The sequence below is a fragment of the Orbicella franksi genome, chromosome 7 (assembly GCF_964199315.1).
Source record: "Orbicella franksi chromosome 7, jaOrbFran1.1, whole genome shotgun sequence".
In the NCBI taxonomy this organism is placed as follows: domain Eukaryota; kingdom Metazoa; phylum Cnidaria; class Anthozoa; order Scleractinia; family Merulinidae; genus Orbicella; species Orbicella franksi.
This window is the reverse complement of record NC_138151.1, coordinates 23,374,239-23,396,016: the sequence shown is the minus strand read 5'-3', so window position 1 is coordinate 23,396,016 and position 21,778 is coordinate 23,374,239. Positions and strand designations below refer to the sequence as shown.

The window sequence follows — 21,778 nt, the reverse complement described above, 5'->3', positions numbered from 1 at the left end:
AAGAAGGTATAGGAGATGAGTTAAATTAAAAGTCACCATTAAATTTAATTAATTTTTTTCCATGAGTAAAGGGCTAGCAAAGTAGTCACAAGAGTCACATAATTCAAGAATTATGTTTTCCACGGCTACCTTTAGTAAGGTGGTTATTTCCCTACCAATGACGTAATCCTTGCAGGTTCTGACATGTTCTTTGCTTGGCTTGCAAATATTTAGTTTTCCTCGCTGCGATGAAACAGCTAAAGAATTTACTTCACTTGCCTAAAACCACAAGAAATACTCGCAAAATTGCAAATAAATTGATGACCGTCGCTTCTGCCAAAATAAACTTGCAAAGTAAACACGACCTTATTCATCAGCTAGCGAAAGTGAAAGCTGCAACGTCAGCGCATTCCATGGCTGATGCAATACCTTTCTTTAGCATATTTATTATTTCCCTTCGAATCCAATGCTTCGATAAAACCCGATGGCCGTGCGGTTAATAAACCACGGGTAGAACATGAACCACACTCGGCCCATGGCCACGCAGTCAATAGCAAATAATGTAATCAACAGTTTTGGTTTTCACTGGCTGAGATGATTAATTTAATCCTTAAATTATTCAATTTTTTTAATCTGCACTACTTTGAATTTCTTCTAATTGTAATAAGTACAATAGTTTCTTCTTGATTGGACTATAAAAATAACTTTACACGAATGGAGTCAGACTGCTTGTTCAAAGTTGGCTTTAGTTACTTCTTTAATAAAAAAGCATCTCATGAATTAAGCAGTCAAATTTGCTGTGGCGCTTCTGCAAGATTTTGTGGCTTAATTTCCCAAGTTGCCTTTGCACAGAAGTGGTTGATCACTGTCCTTGAAGGATAATGTTATTCACACAGGTGCTTTCTTCTCGTTTGGATCTTAATTTTCCGGAAACTTTGCAGTAACAAAATGACTGATTGTTGATTGCAAGGGTAGGACTGGGTACTGAAGTCTAAAGAAAGTCTCTGAGAGATGTTCACATTCCAGATGGAACAGCTGCCGGTTAGATGAAAGCTTAAAAGTATGATGTGATTCACCATCATTTTTAGCAGTGACTATTTATATCACACATCAACATGACTTTGACAGTAAAATAATAATCCAGTGTCTGTTGGCTTATTATACACCTTTGTCTTGGGCTGGGACATGTGTTCGACGATTTCCATCCGCAGGAAAGGAAGTTTGCTGTTTTTGGTTAGTTCCGTGGTGAAGTTAACTGAAGGATGGCTGTTATTCAGTGCAGATAGAAATGCTTCAGCTGCTTCCATGTTGGGCATTATGCTCAATGTGACTCGTCCACATAGCATTTGTAGAAATCTGGCATTTTGCCTTGATCTTGAAGTCGTTCTTTGATACCACACATGAATACATTGGCTGTTAGGAGCCCCTGCTTTTTTGTGACCAATTACAGAAGGTTAGTCGTAACTTCAAAATTTTAGTTGCAAAGAAACATAAATTAATTAGTAAAAATCACATTCACATATGTAATTAAAATGTAGGTTTACAAATGATTAACAATGCGTTGATTTTTAATTATTATTTTAACAGCTTTTATGCCATTTCAAACGGATCACAATCGTACCCTGTATAAGCTTACAGCATGCACATAATCTTGAACAAACATGGAAGATTGTTCAATTTTTACTTGATTAACAGTCATTCAATCCCATACAAACTGGATGAAATTTGGAGTCAAATTTAAAGAGATCCAACTTCAAGAAAACTCCAGGAAAATTGGCCATGTGGGGACCTTGATACACACATTTCAGAATTCTTTACTTTACCGAATACACTTCATCTTTGCAGACGTTCTATTAAGTTTTGTCTTTAGATTCAAATGTAGGTTTGCATAATCAATGAAAATAATTGAGGTACTGTACATCATTATCAAATCTGTAAGTCTGTGGAACAACAAACACACTTGACATGAACGACCTGCCATGTTTGTTTTACGAGTGTCACTAGCGGCCAGTGATACATATTTGTACACAAACCGCTTTTATTAATTGGGTCTGATCAAACAAATCTTGTTCGTAATGTCAAGAGTAAATTAGGTACTATTTTGCCCACAGATGTTTAAATTTACATAACAATTAAGACAAAAAGCAATTGGAATTGTTATATAATTATGTATTAATTTTGGGGAGGATTAGTCGAAGTCGATACAAGAATCATGTTAACAAATTTGTGACTGAGGATAAAGTTTTAGTTGCAAAAGGAAAACATTTAGTCACAAATGCGACTGGACCATATCAGTTACAATCTTGAGCCCTGCAGAAGCAGCAGCTTTAAAGGTGGATTGGGCATGCACACATTATATAAAGGATGGAACTTCTATCACTAAGACTGCTACATACATTGGACACCGGAAGAAAAGCACAAAATAGGCAGACCAAGAACAACGTGGTACAGGACAGTAGAGGAGGAGATGCAACAGTATCATCTATAGCTGTATGTTGGAGCACAATCGAGAAGGGCGCAAAAGACCAGTTAGAATGGAAGAGCCTTGTTGCAGCATTTTGCATCTTGCGAGTGAGTGAAGATCCGTAGATAGGGGTGGAGGTGTTTGCTTTAACAAAATGGGCATATTTAAGCAGTATTTTCCAACCTATAGTATTCTTTCACTTAGTTTTAGCTCTACAGGAGTATAGTAAGTCTTGCGCACTGAAAATGTCTATATACACAGAGAATTAAGAGCTAAATATTGAAAACTACTCATGTTCAGATTTTGTCGGGTTTTTCTTAAAATGGAGAGAATAAGTAAAGGGAATGATCTATGAAAAGAAAGGAGGGGGTCAGAGACAGGTAAACTGCATGAGAAGTTAACGCAGCTGGTATCAAGCTCTTACTTTTCTATAATTCTTGTTTGTGTGTGCACTCAATGCATCACACTGTGTGACATTGCAATCCAAGTTTTGTTTGCAGTAAGGATGCTCAGACACAATAGACGTTAACTTGTCGATAAGCAATATTCAAAATGGGGTGTAGGTGCCAATTGACAGCAAAGCAGGCAATGAGCAAGCAAGTGTGGGCAAAATGAAAATAAAGGGGTAACCATGGCAACCTCCCGTGGGTCACCTCCCCCTGACACCTGCCACTCTGAATTCTCAGTGAAGAATAAGTGTGCTTACCTGGACACAAGGGTCCACCATGAACCAAGAGGCAGGTGGGAGGAAGCAAACCAAAGGCAAAGCAACAAAGCTAGGCAGAGCAAGACCACGAGGGCAAAACTGCACAGCAATGGCACAATTACGCCCGTGGTGATCATCTACCGGCCAACAGCAGATCTCCCAGTTAACTCTGATTATTGATAATCTCATTTAGCATCCTTAAACACACAGTTATTAGGCATCTTAAAAATATAAACTTATACTCCCTTGGTCATGGATATAATCTTCTTTGAATATTTCTTTAAATAATAGTACTGTACCTGAAGGCTTTTAATTGTTAACAAAACTCTCAGAAAAACTCTGGTGCCAACCTATCATAGATTGACTCTAGCCATCCCCTCTTGGTAGACTTTCATTGCAGACAGACTTCTGTGCATGCTAATCCTCACCCTCCCCTCCCAGAGTTTGACAATGTTTTTAGGTGCAGGAAGCAAGGGATAAGTGTTATTTATCACCAAAAATATTGTTTTAATATACTGGACAGGATTCTTTTTATGGTGTTAACTGAACTTGCAACTGCAGCCTTATGGAATAAATATGATCTATATTGATGTGTATGGTAGGTTCTGGTAATCTGGTCTAGTTTGGACCTCCATCAGTCATGGTTGAAATAAGGCAGAAATGAAATGGCTTGCTCCAAATCAATTGTGAATGCACACTAAAATCAATTATGAACCATTTTCCAGGATTGATAATGATAATGATAATAGTAATAATAGTTATTATATATTTAATGAGGGAACCCAACTTGCCATGGTGGTTTTCAGCACAAAATATGTATTGTTGCTTCTAATATCTTGATTGTGGTGAAGAAATGAAGAGTTCTCTGCAGCATCACTTAAGCAAAGCATTGAATAAAAATTTGCAAATTTTGTGCTGTAAAGAAGCAGTGTAGGATGACACTTCCACTTTTAAAAGAACAAACAAAAAAGGAGACCATTTCTGGGTTGAGTTGTTCCTCCTGAGTGTGAAGGTCTTCTCATTGGGGTTTGGCTTTCACTTTCATTAAGGTATGGTTTGCATCTTATTTCAACTTTTTGCACTGGTTGAACAACATTCTGATTTACGCACTAAATATATTATGTTGTTTCATGTCTACGTGTAGATGATGATTGTTCATATATGTATCTCAGCTGTTGCATATTCATTAAAAGCATTGAGGTCTAATACTGCATTCATGTATGTTCTTTTTGAGTTTTAATTGCTTTAATCTGGACTTCAATGTTGTGAGACTAAAATGCAAATATGGCACTAACTAATGTTATTGTTATTTAGAACATTAATTATTGATCTGAAGCTCATAACTATTTTAACAGATAATATTGTAAGTTTAAGTGTGCCTTATTTTGCTCACCTTATTGTTTTAAGTGCACAGTTATTTTCCACCTCAGCTGTCTTCAAAACCAGTAAGGTGTATATATTATACTAATTCTCACTGACTCGCACGCACAGCAGCACTCAGGTTTTTCATGGCGAAAATGATTGAGTTAATTCTGAACTTATTTATGCATGCTGTTGCTTTACATGTGCATGTTGTAAACTCTTGCTCTCTATTGGCTGATAAGTGTTAGATTTTTAGTGATATAAGACTAGGAGTAAAGTTGTTGCAACACTATAGCAATCAGACAAATTTATTACTTACAAGTTCAGGACATCAATACAAGTTAGAATCATGTTGACAAAAGATAATTTAATTCATTTGTGCAGATCAGCCTGATATGGTTACCTTGGTAACTAACACAACTGAGAACAAAGACTGTTCTGATTTGTGGGTGAATTTCACGTGCATCTCATCTGAAGCAAACCCACCAGTTTATAACTATCTGCTCTCTGATGAGGACGGTGGATTCAGTTTTAGTGAGAGTGGAACATGGATAAAGAAGATATCAAGAGGAGGAAAGTCTATTTACAATTGCTCAGCATATCAACTTGTGGAAAATGAAACAAGTGCAAGAAATATCACCCTTTTTGTGAATGGTAAGTGAACTAAATTTGATGTGAAGTATATATAAAATAATTCATATTTTAACTCCGGTTGTAGATGAAGATCGCACCGGTATCGCAGAGGTCACGGGTTTGAATCCCGTTGAAGCCTTGAATTTTTTCAGGCTTCTTCTTTCCAATTGCTTAAATTGGACAATTTACTTCAATGATCATTCATGACTTTCTTTGAACTAAATTTGTTAGATGGCAATTAACTCAGCATCACCAAGCACCACTTTTTAACACATCAACATCACCTGTACACTTACTTTTTGCAGCACTAAGTTAATTGCTTTTTTACCAAAGTTTTTTGTCAAACTATTTTTACTGATGTCATAACATTTTTCACTCAGACACATGAAAAACTGACATCAATTTGTTAAACACAGCTTATAAATAACAATGTAGCCCCCATTCAGCCTGGTCAAAATGTGCCATCAGCTAGCGATTTTGCCGCCTACAGCGAAATATCTGTCGCCTACTTCACGCTAATATGGAGGGGGACATTAAGGGGTTCTGAACACCATTAAACCACAAAAAAACTGAGTAAATACTGCAATATCACGAAACAAATTGCCAAATACCGCAATACTTCAATACAGAGTTGAAACTCGATAGCATACTGAAACCACTACTCTGTATGTTAAGCTTGGAGCAAATATAGGAATTAAGAATTTGTTAATGAATGCTAAGTCAGGTAAATTTTGATTTAGACAACATAACCAAAATAAGAAGCATCCATTGGCATGTTGGCTAATAATTAACAAAAAAGAACTTGCACCCTTTTCTGATTGCGACACAAGGAATTACAGCTTTCCGTTGCCCTGAGAGCTACATTCGCGAGTGTCATTGGGAATGTCCAATTGGAAAGGTTGTAGCAAAAATGAAGAACCCCAAAAGCAAAGACCTAAGACCCAAAAACAAAGACCCCTTTATTTTCTTTATTTAACATGATCTTGTTATGGTTTCTCACTGTCGGAAACTGGAAACTGGAAAAGGTTCGGAAAACGATTAATTTCTAATACAGTCCAAAATGCTAAAAAATCGCATCCTGCAGGTTCAGAGAATACCACATTTCAAGATTAAAATTGCCAAAATACCTCAAGAAAAATTGTCCAATACCACAATACTGCAAACCCCGCCCAATGTCCCCCTCCTAAAGTTCATTGATAACAAATATGAGGTCTCTACAAGTTAAAGTTGTAACTAAAAGAATTGAAAAGATAAATACCAACATTCCTCACAACAAATCGAGCTATACGTGAATCCATCTTGCATGCTGAGCAGAGGGGCTAATGGGGCCTAGGAATACCTTGAACATTTATGTGGACAAATTAGCCATGTGAACGGTCAGCAGTCGTGCTCAGTGCTCTTGCAGTTACAAACAAGATGGCTTCTAAATGAGCTTCATCTGCTTGATCAAAAATTTCTAAATATTGTTCTTCTGTAAGGTATCATGTATGTGGACTTAGAAACCTATAGTTTTGTATTTATACAGTATATTGCTCAAACAATTTGAAGAATTTGGTTAACATCTTCGACTTCCTATAAAAGACTTTTGCCTTCTTTCTTTGACCATTAACATACTTTAACGCCATGAGCACCATTAATCAGCTGCAAATGATCACGTTTTTATGAAACAAATCTGTATTCTTGCTTTGTGAAAACAAGCGAAACATTTTTTCTTGTATGTAGAAAATATCAAGGCAACTGATTCATTATCTTTGCTACTAGTGGAAAATACCTGGGATTTGAAAAGAAAGCTCTCCAGTAAAGTTATCTCAGAGCTATCTAATAGGGGCTGAGTTTAACCCCTAAAATGCACCAGATGCAACCTTTGGAGGCTGATATTTTCAAAATTTTCTGGGGAGGGGCCATAATTATATAATTTAAAATTCTATCCAAGGGATTGGAAAAAAGTGGCAATACTACCTTAACTGTTGATGGTAAGTTTGGAGTTATTTTTTAACTAAGTTCAGGTGCATTTTTATAGCAAAACAGTTTCTTAAGTATCCAATGACTCATAAAGATTAACCAGGTGTAGTAAAGAGGGGAGATTAAAGCTGATTGTTTGGAAACGTGAGGGGGTTTGGGATGTGGAGAATAGACCATTTTACAGTTGTCTGCTCAGTGACTAAGTTTGTGTTCGGATGCCAGGCTAATAATTCAATCCACGTGATTGGAACAAGGAATGATACTGTCTTGATGGTTGAGGGTAACGTAAATTATTTCAAGAGTCGTATTAGAGCAATCAGTCATTAAAACAGATTAATTAGGTGTTATCACAAGGAAAAGGGAAGAAGATTTGCCTGGAAAAGTGAGTGGCTAAGCTACGAATATATGCATGACTCCATCTTTTTCATACTGCATCTGCAACAGCTGGCTAATGTAAAATTTGGATTATCCAAAGACTTAGTATAATAATTTGCGCCAAATACTGGCATCAAATAATGATCCTATCATATTGCTTATTGAAAGCTTTATTAGCTGTTCTTTGATCTTGTCCCAAGAAAACATGTGTTTTAAAGTTTGCTCTAGCATTACAAGGACTACATATATGCAGTCACGTACTGGTGTAGTAATCCCAAGATTGAGAATTAAGAATATTTCAATATGTGTGCTAAAAGTACTTTCATGGAAATTAATGACGCGAAAATTAGATGCTTTTCATAGGTCATGAAATTAAAGTCTACATATTCATGGAAATTTTATGCTGTGGAATTCAAATTTGTTATATGTTCCAAATGTCACAAATATCATGACTATGAATAATGGCTTCATGGGTTTTTAATAACTTTTGAATGGTATGCATGGTGCGATCATAATTCTCCAATCTGCTCTAGTTTGTGTCTGTAACATTTTGTTGTTTAAATTGTGTCAAAGTGTTTTGTGGCTTTGCTATCTTAATTCAAAAGGCTTTTAAAAGTTTTTTATTTTTGTAGAGTTTCTGTCAATCATTCCAGCAGTCTTTTTACAATATTTTGAAATTTTGCTGCCCTCAGCAGAACTAGGGATCCCAGTCATGCTGACGGTACCAGTACTGGGTTTCCAGTTCCTATTTTGTCCTTTTTTTTTTAACCAGATACCTAGTTTCTCCTATTTTTTAAATGAAAGTTCTAGATGAAACAATTATCTGGGCAGGTTATTTTATTACAATTGTTGTCTGAAGGTAATCAATGTAATGTAGATTAAAGAAGGTGTTATTTAGGCCAATACCTTTCAGGATATGTTCTTGATAATGTCTGTCTCTTGTCATCACTTCTCCCCACTAAATGGGTAGCATTTTACTTGGTAAATAATTCCCTGTAACAACTTGTGATCATTTTTCTTCAATCCTCTTCCACACATATAACTCAAGTACTTTCACTACTTACTTTGCGTATATCAATTAACTCTGTGCTTCAGAAGATCTAACTTCTTTCATTAAGGAACCAATTCAAGTTATGTATACAGCCCACAATGTAGCTGATGTAAGGTAAGTTATGACATACTTGTACATTTGATTGTCTTTTTCAGTGCCAGCATCTGTAGAGCAGGTCGAAAATAAAAACATCACAGAAGGTGACAATGTGGAAGTGAACTGTAGTGTGACTGCAGGTATTCCTGATCCAACTGTTATGTGGACAAACGTCACGTCTGGTGAGCATATCAAGGGAAACCTGTTGAACATCACTAACATCAACCGAGCTCAAGCTGGAGAATTCAAGTGCACTGCAAACAACACATGTGGAGAAGCATCTACAGTGATGAACATTAATGTGCAATGTAAGAAGGCAATTGGATCTTTTTACATAAGCTTTTAGTTGGAAAGCTTTAATTAGAAGGGCAGAAGGGCCATGCAAATTACAAAATGTGTGCACCAGGCTTTAGTGTCTAGGGGCTGTTAATGATATGTAGATTGGCTCTGATGGTTCCTTTTCCAACCACATGTAACAACTCCCTCTCCTTGAGTACCAAAGAAGATCAAATTATGTAGAAAGGGGGTTTCTGGGCTGGATGTGATCTCAAACCATTTTGAAAGCAACGTCAAGAATATATTATCAACGCAGCACAAATATTTTGTATCTTGATTTATACTATGCCATACTGATAGAAAATGCAGCTAATCAGAATACAGGAAAACCATTGTATATTCGATGGTATTACACTCAACTTCCCATTGTGCACTGGGATATCATTCCTGCTGAAATAGAGGAACTGTCCGGAATGGTACCGCAAACCTATAAGGGTTGTCTTAAGGATTTGTAAGCAAACATTTATATGCATATGGCAATGTGCATCCTAGCCATTTGAATACGTGTACAGAAACAAGAATGAAGTGAGTCCATCTCAGATGAAAACTCACTGTGTTTTTGTTTTGCAGATGGACCTGAAAATGTCATCTTAACCACAAATACAACAAGCGAAGTGTGTACAGGAGTTGTAATAAATTTCACATGCACTGCTGAGGCTAACCCACCAGTACACACTTATTTGTTGTATGAAAACGATACTATGATTAAGAATATGGGAATATCAGGAACCTGGATAAAGACAATGGAAAATGCTGGCCAGTTTGTGTTCAGATGCAAGGCTAATAATTCTATCCAAGGGATTGCAAAAAGTAGCAATACTACCTTGTCTGTTGATGGTGAGTTTGAAGTTACTTTTTAACTAAGGTCAATTGAATGTTTAGAGCAAAAGAGTATCTCAAGCATCCAATGACTCAAAAAGATTAACCAGGTGTAATCAAGAGGGGAGATTGAAGCTGATTGTTGGGAAACACAAAAGGGTTTGGGATGTGCATGTAGACTGGAGAATAAACCATTTTACAGTGGTGCTACGAATATATGCATGACTCCATTTTGTTTACACTGCATCTGCAACAACTGGCTTATGTAAAATTTGGATTATTCAAAAACTTAGTGTAATAATTTGTGCCAATTACTGGCATCAAATAATGGTCCTGTCATATTGCTTATCGAAAGCTTTAATAGCTGTTTATTGATCTTGTCCCAAGAAAACATGTGTTTTAAAGTTTGCTCGAGCATTACAAGGACTACATGTACAGTGTATGCAGTCACGTATTTATGTATTTATCCTATGATTGAGAATTAAGAATACTTCATGGTGTGTGCTAAAAATACTTTCATGGAAATTAATGAGTTGAAAATCAGATGCTTTTCACGGATCATTTAATTTATGTTTACATTTTCATGAAAATTTTATGCTGTGGAATCCAAATTTGTGATGTGTTCCAAATTTGACAAATATCATGACCATGAATAATGGCCTCATGGGTGTTTAATAACTTTTGAATGGTATGTTAAAAAAAGTGAAATGTTGAATGCTTATGGTGGTTGATGCACTTACATGTAGCTACAACTAGCTAGTTCTTAGGCACGCCACTTAACCTGAAAAAGAACATTTTTCCCTTAAGTAAACATTTCCAAACGTGACCATGGGGATGATCTAGGGTCTACGGAGAAACAGCTCTTGATTTCAAGTCTTTGCGGCCATGTGGCCTCCAAAATGCTCATCAAATTGCAGTTAGACCAATTAGTAGACAGTGTTTCCTTACAGTAGTGGTTTTTTGATAACCACACGAATTGCCTTAATTTTGAGTGGAAATATACATCTACATGTATGATGCATATGGTGTGATCATAATTCTCCAGTCTTCTCCAGTTTGTGTCAATGTTTTGGTTTTAAAATGGTGTCAAAGTGTCTTGTGACTTTGCTACTTCAATTCAAAAGGCTTTTAAAAGTTTTTTTGTGGAGTTTCTTTCAATCATTCCAGCAGTCTTTTCACAATATTTTGCAATTTTTCTGCCCTCAGCGGAACTAGGGACCCCAGTCATGCTGACAGTACCAGTACTGGGTGTCCAGTTCCAATTTTATGCTTTTTTTTGACACTTTGCATACATTTATTTACTCTGTGCTTCAGAAAATCTAACTTCTTTCATTGAGGAACCAATTCAAGTTAGGTATACAGCCCAAAGTGTAGCTGATGTAACATAAGGTATGGCATACTTTTCATGTACATTTATTGTCTTTTTCAGTCCCAGCATCTGTGGAGCAGGTGGGAATTAAAAACATCACAGAAGGTGACAATGTGAAAGTGTACTGTAACGTTACTGCAGGTATTCCTTATCCAACTGTTATGTGGACAAATGTCACGTCTGGTGAGCACATCAAGGGAAACCTATTGAACATCACTAACATCAAGCGAGCTCAAGCTGGAGAATTCAAGTGCACTGCGAACAACACATGTGGAGAAGCATCTACAGTGATGAACATTAATGTGCAATGTAAGAAAGCAATTTGATTTTTTCACGAGTTTTTAGTTGGAAAGGTTTAATATAGAAGGGCAGAAAGGCTATGCAGTTTGCAAAATGTGTGCACCAGGGTTTAGTGTCTAGGGGCTGTTAATGATAGATTGGCTCTGATGGTTCCTTTCCTAACCACATGTAACAACTCTCTTTGAGTACCAAAAAAGGATCAAATTATGTAGAAAGGGGGTTTCTGGGTTGCATATGATCTCAAACCATTTGGAAAGTGACCTCAAGAATATATTTTCAACACAGCTCAAATATTTTGTATCTTGATTTATACCATGCCATACTGATAGAAAATATGGCCAATCAGAATACAGGATTACCGTTGTATACTCGATGGTATTACACTCAACTTCCCATTGTGCGCTGGGATCTCATTCCCGTTGAAATTTAGTTGATTGTGCCATTTCCGGTTCTTTTAAGTATTGTTTGAGCCATGTCAGAGCCCAATTTTCCCTTGCCTATAATTATGAGGTCCAAAACGCAGCGGAAAGTAAAGAATTGAACAAGAAAACACTGCTAAGTGATCAAGAAGTTGATATTTTTGTTGAAGAACAAGGAAACCCAAGTAGTAAAGCGATTAAATTCAGATGTCAGCAAGTTTGTTGAGTTCATTCAAGAACCACCTCGTTTGGAGATTTGCAGATTTAAATTACTAGTTTTGTCATTTTAATCTAGAAATTCCAAAGAAAAACAGAGAGGAGTATGAGCCTGACTCCTTGAAAAGTTTCAGAGACTTGATTCATTGGCATTTGAGGCAACAACAGAGTGAATACTCTGATTGAAAGCCATGAATTTGCTAAACATCATGAATCAATTTTGAGTAAGGCTAAAAGGAAAAGAACGTATTAAGGTTGCATCATGAGATAACCATTTATCTTGTTGTGTGGGCTGGCATTATATTTTGAAAGCTGTTTTTGCATTGGTTTTTACACACAGTTTCCCCACACTTATCAAATGTAACAGGCATGATAAAGCGAAAAACATACTTTTTTGCATAAGAAAACCCCATTAATGTAGCCAATGGCCAGATTCTAAAATCCCAACCTTTATAATTTTACCCCCTTTTTACAGCCACTCAAACCAGTTTTGTTTGTCTTTCCACTGTTAGTAGTGCAAGTACTGATTGAAGTTCTATTTTTTTTTAAAAATGATATCTGCATTCCCAATGCTTACATAAGAGCAGCTGTTTTGAAGTGCAGTTGTGATATATATGTTAAGACATCGCTCAATTTTGACCAGTCCTGAAATTTGACCCTACCCTGTTATTGGGCCAAATTTGTACGGTCCATTGGTGACCACATTGACGGGGTTCTACTGTACATTTATTGTATTCTGTATCATGAATTTTAATTAAGCATTTTGAAAGAGTTTTGAAAACATTGTTGAGTTTGCAGAACAATGGAAAGCCAAATCCTTTATAAATGAATTCTGCGTGTAAGTCGCATTGATTGTGTCAGCCACTGACTATTTCAGGCTCTGGCATACTGTGGAATAGTTTTAAATGAGCAACCCTCTCTCATGTTATACCATGGAATATCCCACTAATGTAACTAATGTATACACACTCGCCTGAAGGCTTGTGTGTTTACTTAAAAAATACAATTGACTTGTGGGATATTCCATGATATACCATTTGAAAGCATTGCATAACTTGTATGTACAAACCAGTACTCAGATTGGTACAATGCATATACTGTATAGTGGATGTCTCAGGCTTCATATTAAACCATCTACCCAATTGTTAATACCATAAACTGCTTTCCACAAGGTCTTAAGTTATGTCATCATGGTTTTCAATGTAATGTAACCCAGGTACTGTAGGACGTTTTGATGGCAAAGTGACAATTTCCCATGGGAACTAAAGAAAACAAATTTCAAAGTTCAGAGAAATTCTGCAAACACAGACAAAATTTCACCCCCTTCCCCCCTCTCCAGTCCAACCTCAGGGCAGACAGAAATACTGGTTGACATATTTTGGTGTACCATGTACAAACATCACTACACACTCAGTGTTAACTAAACATTTCAGATTTTACTGATTTATGGATTGTGCCAAACAGTGAGTAAGGACTGACTGCATTGTTCAGCAAATGTCATTAGTACATGCATAAGCAGCGTGAAACATCACTTTCTGGCAATGTTAATTCTTCTGGTGTGTTTTTGCTTGACTAGATTTGATCCATCATTGCACTCATTATGGCATAAACGAGTAAGAAATGAAGTTTCTGTTGATCCTATTCTGTATTATTATTTTTGCTTCCGTGTTCCTGAGTTAATGTCAGTCTTATCTGTAACCATTTACGTAGCTGTGCATCCTACAATCGTAGAAACATTTTGCTTGTGTACACAGGTTGCCCATAAGATCAGGGGGCATTGCCCAAATGATAAACCTAGCTGCACAACTAAGACTCTGTAGTTTGTGGCTTAGCCTGCATATTTTGTTCAGAGGTATAGAAAGCCTGTTTAGTTGGAAATACCCACCACCATGAGTTAAATTTTCACTGAAGATGTTTTGTAGACCTGGGATTTTTAATTCAATGATATTTGTAAGCAGATGCTTAAATATAAGCAGGTCAAAGAAAAATTACGGAATACATATACATTAATATGTTGCACACAATACTATTCCATGTAAACTGATGTCTTACTAGTGATTTGTGAAAACATGCACTGCAGTTATCTATTGTAATCATGTGTCAACTAGTTGTTGTTCTTTATTGTGCAGAGCTCACATTGAGCTGTGACTGCTGTATAATGGCGAACTTTATATATTCGAGCTCTTTGTTAGCCTAAGGGTCCATATTAGCTGTGCGAATGTATGGGAATAGCAATGGAACAATTCCGGTCAAAGATCGGCCATCGCATAGTGAAGGATGCCTTGTTTAATTGGAATACAATAATTGTTGTAATGAATAAGATGCTTAGGATGTCTAATTTGAATGTGTAATTAACTCGCCAACATTGTACCAAGTTGTTGGACATTTACAAATTGGAAACAAGGGATACCTGGTTTTGCACAGAGGTGATGTGTCACAATGTCTACTTGTACATCCCATTGCTTCTGTGGCAAGTAAATAATGTGGAAGAAAAACTGGGCATTGCAGTATTTAATATCATTGATCCTACAATCACGGTGTCTGCTGACTACATGCCCAGTCAAGGAAATGAAGAACTCTTTGGTGAAACCCCTGGTAAGCAATGTGTATAGCAAAGTCTATAGATATAAATATCTTAATTATTTGTGGGACTAATTACACTGAATATTGTATTGCTTGTTGTTATCTTTTAAGGACATAACCTACACAGTTCACAATATAGTTTGCACTTAAAAATGACTATTTGCTGTCAACTGATGTTTAAGGCATAGTTCTAACTGTTGGTGATGACTGTGTCTATGTTTTGGTTCAATTTTACCCTTGGGACAATTTTGTGTTTTCTTTTGTTTTGTTGTATGGTAATATTTTATGATCTATATGAAACAAAGGCAAATACCAAATTGCACCAAGGGTAATATTGAACCACTCCATATACATTGCAATACAGTCAGTCATGAACTGGCAGTGTTTTAATGACATCAAACAAGTTAAAGGCCCATATATGTTTCTTAAAATTCACTGGTAGAAGTATTATCAATTCTCATGAAACTGCTATTGCTATTGGTTAACTATTGGCATTAGCACATTTTCAGTTTTAAGAATTTGGAACAATTAAGCTTCATAGGTTTTGTTCTTACTTTAGGAATTTACATGGGATGCCCCTTACATTTGGGAGATTTTGCTCAGCATTGAAGGGCTTGAAAACCTTGTATCATATTTTAAAATATCTTGCTCACATTGTTCATGTCTTGGTCAGTAGTATAATCAGGCCGATAAGCAACATGTAAGTTCAAAAGGACCAGAAAATTAATGTGACCATGTGTCTTTCAAAAATCAAACCAGTCCAAATACCCTTAGTAACAGTTACACTGTGTACTACTAATAGCAACAATTGAATATAGCTGTAACTTCCTGCTGTGAATAATTATGATAAAAATGTTACGTCCTTATATTTTGAAATAGATCCAATGAAAGCAGTATTGACTTTGACATTTAATGTCAAATTCACTAGTGGCAGTGGTGGCGTTTGCCTACAGATGCAAAGACAGATGAAGTACTAAGAGCTTCACCGTACCGCTCTTTTGAAGACCCAACTAAGCAATGGCCCTTGACTAATTACATGTACTATGGAAGCTCAACCTTAATAATTAAAGCTATGGTCTGCACAAAAACTTCCGACATCAAGGATCTCAAGCTGAAGTGAAGTACACTGAGCAACTGGCAGTGGAAAACTTTTTATTAGCCATGAATGACTTTGTCACACTCTGTTACAGAAGAACTGTGTACTTTTCATGCGAGAAGTGGAGTCATCACAATTCCTATTGCTACTGTATGCTGACAGTCACTTGGTGATTATGGCTGAATCCAAAACCAAAGATGGATACACCGTTATTCTATCTAGAAAATAATATCCAAAGATAAATACTACCCACTGATCAACATATACATGTAACCTTGCAGCAATCATAACAGAAGAAGCATACAAAATGTATCGCCAATACTGTTTTCTTTTTTACAGTGAAATTTATGCTGGGCAATCCATGCATGAAACTTAATAATTTTACTGTGTCAATTTGGGACTGACAAACAGCTGGGGGTGAGGGGGCACTCCCTTATATGGGCTATATAGGCATGTGTGGCCCCAAAGGGTAGGGTTTTTCAGCCGTTTTGATGATAAAAAGGGTATCGATTTTGGCCGTTTTGGTCGTAAATGGGGTATGGTTTTTGCACTCTAGTCTTGAATTGGGTGTGTTTCTTAGAAGAAGCTACTTTTTCAACATTGTCAATAAGACTGTCAGCAAAAGCCCTTCATAACTTGTGTTTAGGGCAACTGTGCCAGCCTCAACAGCTATAAGTAAGGTATCAAATTTTTGGTCTGGTCATAAAGAGAGTAGCTAAAATCGCAGATTTTGGTCATAAATAGGGTGAGGGTATTGGGAAGTGGGCTGCACATCCCCACCCAACTTTTCTGGCAGTACCCCCCCCCCCCCCCCAAAACATTACAAATTTTCAGCTGGTGACTTCTCATACCAGCATATACCATATACATCTTTGACTTTCAAGAAAATCTGGCACTGAAAATTTATTATGAATCGTTTATGTTAATACTAGTAATCTAAAATTCTATATAACCTAATTCAGTCATTTTCATGCTGTTGTCGTTTTAGTAACTGCCTGCTGCATGTAGCAGTTTAGTGCCATTTAAGAATACATGTAAATCCCAAATCCTAACCCTAATTAGATTACTAGTAGATTATTTGCTCTCAATGTTTATGAGGTGACAGATATCTACGACCCCTTTTTTTTAAGAACATGCATGCTTTTACTTAAGTATTCATTCCCTTAGGTTTTATCTTTCTGACCCCTCTTCATGCATTCCACACTCTGTTTAATAACGTCAACCATCCGAATCACATTTCTCATCAAATACATCGAACAGCTAATGAAAGACGACCCGTACTGAGCCAATCAGAAAGTGTGACCTTGAAAACCATTCCAAGAAAAAAAATAGGTCTGCAGTGCATACTTGCCTGTGCCTGCATTTAATTTTATTCTATTAGTTAGAGTATTTCAGATTTTCACTGGTTAATCAGTTTTTTCAACAAGTTCGAGATTTTAAAATCAGCAAACCATGAAATTCCTTCCTTTAGTCTTCTTACGAATTTAAGTATCCATTTGTTTCTAAATTTTCCTCCGCAACTTCGGAGGAACAGATTTTTCTACCATGAGAGTATCGCATTACATCTAATACCAAATGTTGATTTGATAATTATTTTTTACTTTATTTCCTTTTTAACTGATTAAGGTTTTTCTTTGTTGCCAGATCCACCAGACATTGTTAACATTTCACGTAACGAGAAAGTAAATGAAACAGACAGGGTGAATCTAACATGTGTAGCTGTTGCTAATCCAACAGCAAGCATCACCTGGACAAGAGTTTCTGACAACAGTTCTGTGTCGTTCCCTTTGACCATCACTGGTAAACAGGACGACGGAGGGTACATATGTACTGCTGCGAATAGCATTCAAGATCCAGCTAGGAAAACTGCCTACATTATTGTTGAAAGTGAGTCAAAAATTGTACCACTGTAGAATTTTAAAATGATTAAGATATATATCATATACGAAAAAGATCATGGAATAGACTTTTCCTGCATTCCAACAGACAGTGGCGCTGAGTCGAGGTCAGGGTGGACAAAAATACAGCAAATGTATGAAAATGTCCACCCCAACCTCGCTCTGGTACTATGGTTCGTACGCACTGAAGTGGAATGCGGGTAAGGTCTATATACATGTATACCTGCATTCAAGGCTGCTCATACAGTATAGAAATACACATCTATTTGCAATCCTAACATTTCATTTTTCTTACATGACCTATATTGAGTTTGGTAAAAAGTCTGTGTACATTCGTCCTGGAAAAATTGCTCAGCTAATTTCCTCAACTGTCAGTAATCGCCCTTTTCATGGTTAATGTTTGTTATTTGGATTACAATGTAATTCAACGGTAGGTATTAGCATTAATTGGATGTGGATAGTTGGATGTGGATAATTGGATGGGGATGCAATTGGCAACACTGTTTCTTGCATTTAAGTCAAGTGCTTGGTCGTCATTAAAGGAGAAGGTCACTCCAAAAAACATATATTTTTTGTCAACGTTATTAAAAACCTTGTACTATGTTTAGCCACTCACCGAAGTTTCAGCTTCTAAAAAGTGCAGGTTTTCCTTATGAAAGTCGTCTCCAAACAAGCCCAAATTTGAACATCATTGCCGCCATTTTGAACAGTAGTCAGCAGCCAGGCCGCGTTTTTGTAACGTCATTCGGTTCGAGAGATTTTGTCCAAATGGCTTCTGATAAGCCTTTTAGTTTTAACTACCACTCTGGTCACTCTGGGTCATGGTTGCTCTTGAGCCATATTATTTTGAGCCAAGCATGCTCCAAAGTCCGAAATGATACCAGTGAAGTTAGTGAAGTAGATAATCGCTTGGAAAAAGTGGATTTTGTTGACCTTGTGAAGGATGCCAAGTCAGTTGCAGATTTTTCTCCTTCACGCCAAGAGCGAGTCGGACGGAATAACGTCACATAAACATGGCCTGGCTGCCAAGACAGTTTTAAAATGGTGGCCTCCGAAGCTGCTTCTTTCGAGACGAATGTCTGCAGGATAGCAGGCACTTCAGAGGCTGAAACTTCGGTGAGTGGAAAAGCTGAATGTTAACTTGCTATAGGCGAAGACAAAAAAGTAAGTAGGCTTTTTGGAGTGACCTCTTTTAAGTCTAAGCATGGGTCCTTCTGCGTGAGCAAGGGTTACCCTACAGGACCTGTCACAGTGAAAACGTTCCCACATTCGAGTCTCTTTCTTTTAAATTACATACTGTGGTTGTTCTCTAACACTTCTTTGTATAATGTCACATTCTAATTGCTAATTTTAAAATAGCTGTCATAACTTTAATCTCAAACTTTGTTTCGTTTAGACTATCACCCAATAAGAACTGTGTTGGACACTCCTGTCAACTCAGTTACTCTGAACAAAACCTTCAACATCAGTTGCAGTGCACAGGCTAATCCAGCAGCGAATTATCGATTCTACAAAAACCAAGAGAATTTCTTAAATGACACATCTGGTAAAGATGTAGCAGTGATCCAACTTCGGTCTGTGAAAGAGTACTCAAGGTGAACTACAGTTGCACGCCATTTAATAAGTTTGGTGATGGACAAACGGAAGTAATTTCTGTGTCAGTGTTGTGTAAGTATCAGTATTTTGGTTGTTACTTACTTTGGTACTGTTTGATGTACATGAGCCTTTGCTTGACATTAGCAAGAGTTAGACCTAAGTGTAAAATTAATATGTAGTAGTAAATTGATTTTGCAATGTGATAAGATACTACAGTTTGCACAGAAGTCCATCCAGAAGTAACAAAGTTGTTTCTAGCATCCTTGAAGTAGCGTGTGGCATTCGGTAAAATACTATCTTATCTCTTATCTCTTATCTCATAGAAAGTGGTAATTTGATTATACACTGAGAAAATAAGTGTTCTTACCTCTATAATTTGAAGTTTGTTGTACAAATTAAAGCAGGAACCGAGACCTCTGTGCTGCATGCATTTTTTTGAAGAAAAGTACACTTTTGCAGTAGTTTAAGGAACTTTGATGTAGGGAGGTAGGGAGGGGAGGAAGGAGGGGGGCTAATATCAACTGGATTTGAAAAGACGGGAATAGACCTTTGTTCCCCGCATTTCATTTTCTTCTATAATGAAGGAAAATTTTAAAACAGTAACTACAGTTGAACCTCCCATAAGCGTCCACCCAAAATGTTAAGCCGAAGTGGTCGCTTAAGGGAGGTGATCATTACGAGAGCTTAGACCATATTGGGTCAAAATTTTGCCCTATTAGCATACGGTAACTGAAGAGACTTAATCCATGTTTTAAATGGTTTATTCGTGTGAAAAGTCAATTTCGAGTAAAATGCGGTACTTCCCATTGGAGAAATTTTCGTCTGTTGTACTACCCAGGAATGTGACAATGTTACAACACCTTATTATCCAATTTCTGCTCTATATCTGTCAAGCGGTTAAAAACAAGAAAATTTCAAACTTTTAGTTCTAAAAGTGGTGGCGGTCGCTTACCAGAGGTGGTCGCTTGCAAGAGGGTCAAGATATAGTGATTTGACTTTCAAAATTTTGGTATTTTGGAAAACTGGTCGCTTATGAGGGGTGGTCGTAACCGGAGGTTCGACTGCATTTAGCCCGTCAAGTAACGAACACGTTTTTCATGTGTTCAAGTTTGATTCAGTTCTTAGTCTCTGAATATTTCAGTTATTAACTCGGGCAAATTTTTTTTACATAAAGTGAAAATATTATCCTTTTTGTCTTTCGCACTTTTTATTATGTGACAATTTTTTTCTAATCCAACAAGGTGGCCCAAAAACTAAAAAGCACTGTCTCATCAGGCTAGATAAACACTAGTCTTAACATTGTCACTTAACATTGACATTCATGTTAGCATGTTTTGTTTTGTTAGAGTATTATGCTTTTAAGCAATTGGATCATGAGCTCAAGATTTTTATGAGGTGACAGTTGATGAGGCTGAAGACTGAGTCAACTATCACCGCATAGAATCTCATAATCTATTTGTTTTAATAGAATTCTTACCTAAATAGTCTTCCGCTAACCATTTCCAATTGCTTCAGTACATTGTATTTAACTTTACGCTTTAGAAAAATCGCGTGGACTGCATTGTCATTTGGAATTTCCTGTTGTGTACGCGCGCTCATCAGTTTTTTCAACATTTTGTAGTTTTTTAAAGTCACGAAACCGTGAATGTCCTTCTCTTAGTTTACTCAGGAATGTATCTAAACATTCTTCCATAACTTCGCAAAAGCGAGAAAACGTCACTTTCGCAGACCACCTACAGCCACTGCACACTAATGGTTATTAGTATAGTAATGCAAATGCTGTAATTTGATTGGCTGAGCCATTGAACACTATCAGCCATTAGTGTGCAGTGGCTAGAGGTCGTACAGGAAATGGCGACGTTTTTTTCATTTTTCCGAAGTTTTGGAGGAAAATTTTGATGATTTTGATGATTCGGCCTTTGGCCTCATCAACTATCACCTCTTATAGTTCACCACTAAATTTTCTCTGATTCTTATTGGTTTGAATTGATCACGTGACGCAATAGTGTTCGTCCGCAGAGAGATACTATCAGCCCATAGTGCCCGCTCGAGGAAAATACCGGGATGGATAGTACTCGCTCGTGAAAGTTTTTCTGTAAACAATTCCAGCTGGCTTATAGAAAATAAACATTTGAAATTGTAGTAAGTCGGTTTTTGTCGGTTTTCTTTTTCAAACTTTACATCAGGCTGTCACGGCTTTCATCTAAAAATGTTGAAAATAATTCAATATGATTTTTGAACTGGTGCACAGACGAAAATTTAGTGGTGAACAATAAAGACAATGCAACAGAGTGTTTATGTCTCGGAACTATGGGTGTGATAGTTGCCCCATGGAAATTTGATGTTTTTAAAAACTGGCATATTTGCCCTCGAAGCTTCACTTCTCGGGCAACTATTTGTTTTAAGAACATCAAATATCTGCGGGGCAGCTATCAGCCGATAGTGCCTCGACAGAAACACTCTACTGTTTAAATAGAAATCTCGAGTTCATAATCTATTTGTTAATTAGTATAAATCT

The 21,778-nt window shown here is 36.8% G+C and overlaps 2 protein-coding genes across 6 annotated transcripts in view; one reads left to right on the top strand and one right to left on the bottom strand.

Moving 5' to 3' along the window:
• The window catches only part of LOC145492314 (B-cell receptor CD22-like), a 47,239-nt gene extending 35,286 nt beyond the window's left edge, over positions 1-11,953 (top strand). Inside the window, exons 5-9 of the mRNA XM_081471738.1 lie at positions 4,896-5,165; positions 8,688-8,936; positions 9,535-9,801; positions 11,213-11,461; positions 11,782-11,953. Coding sequence (XP_081327864.1) covers positions 4,896-5,165; positions 8,688-8,936; positions 9,535-9,801; positions 11,213-11,461; positions 11,782-11,783 — 1,037 coding nt within the window. The 3' untranslated portion in view covers positions 11,784-11,953. The remainder of the gene's footprint in view (positions 1-4,895; positions 5,166-8,687; positions 8,937-9,534; positions 9,802-11,212; positions 11,462-11,781) is intronic.
• The window catches only part of LOC145492241 (uncharacterized), a 629,788-nt gene that overhangs the window by 283,954 nt on the left and 324,056 nt on the right, over positions 1-21,778 (bottom strand). The gene's annotated exons all lie outside the window — the stretch shown is intronic.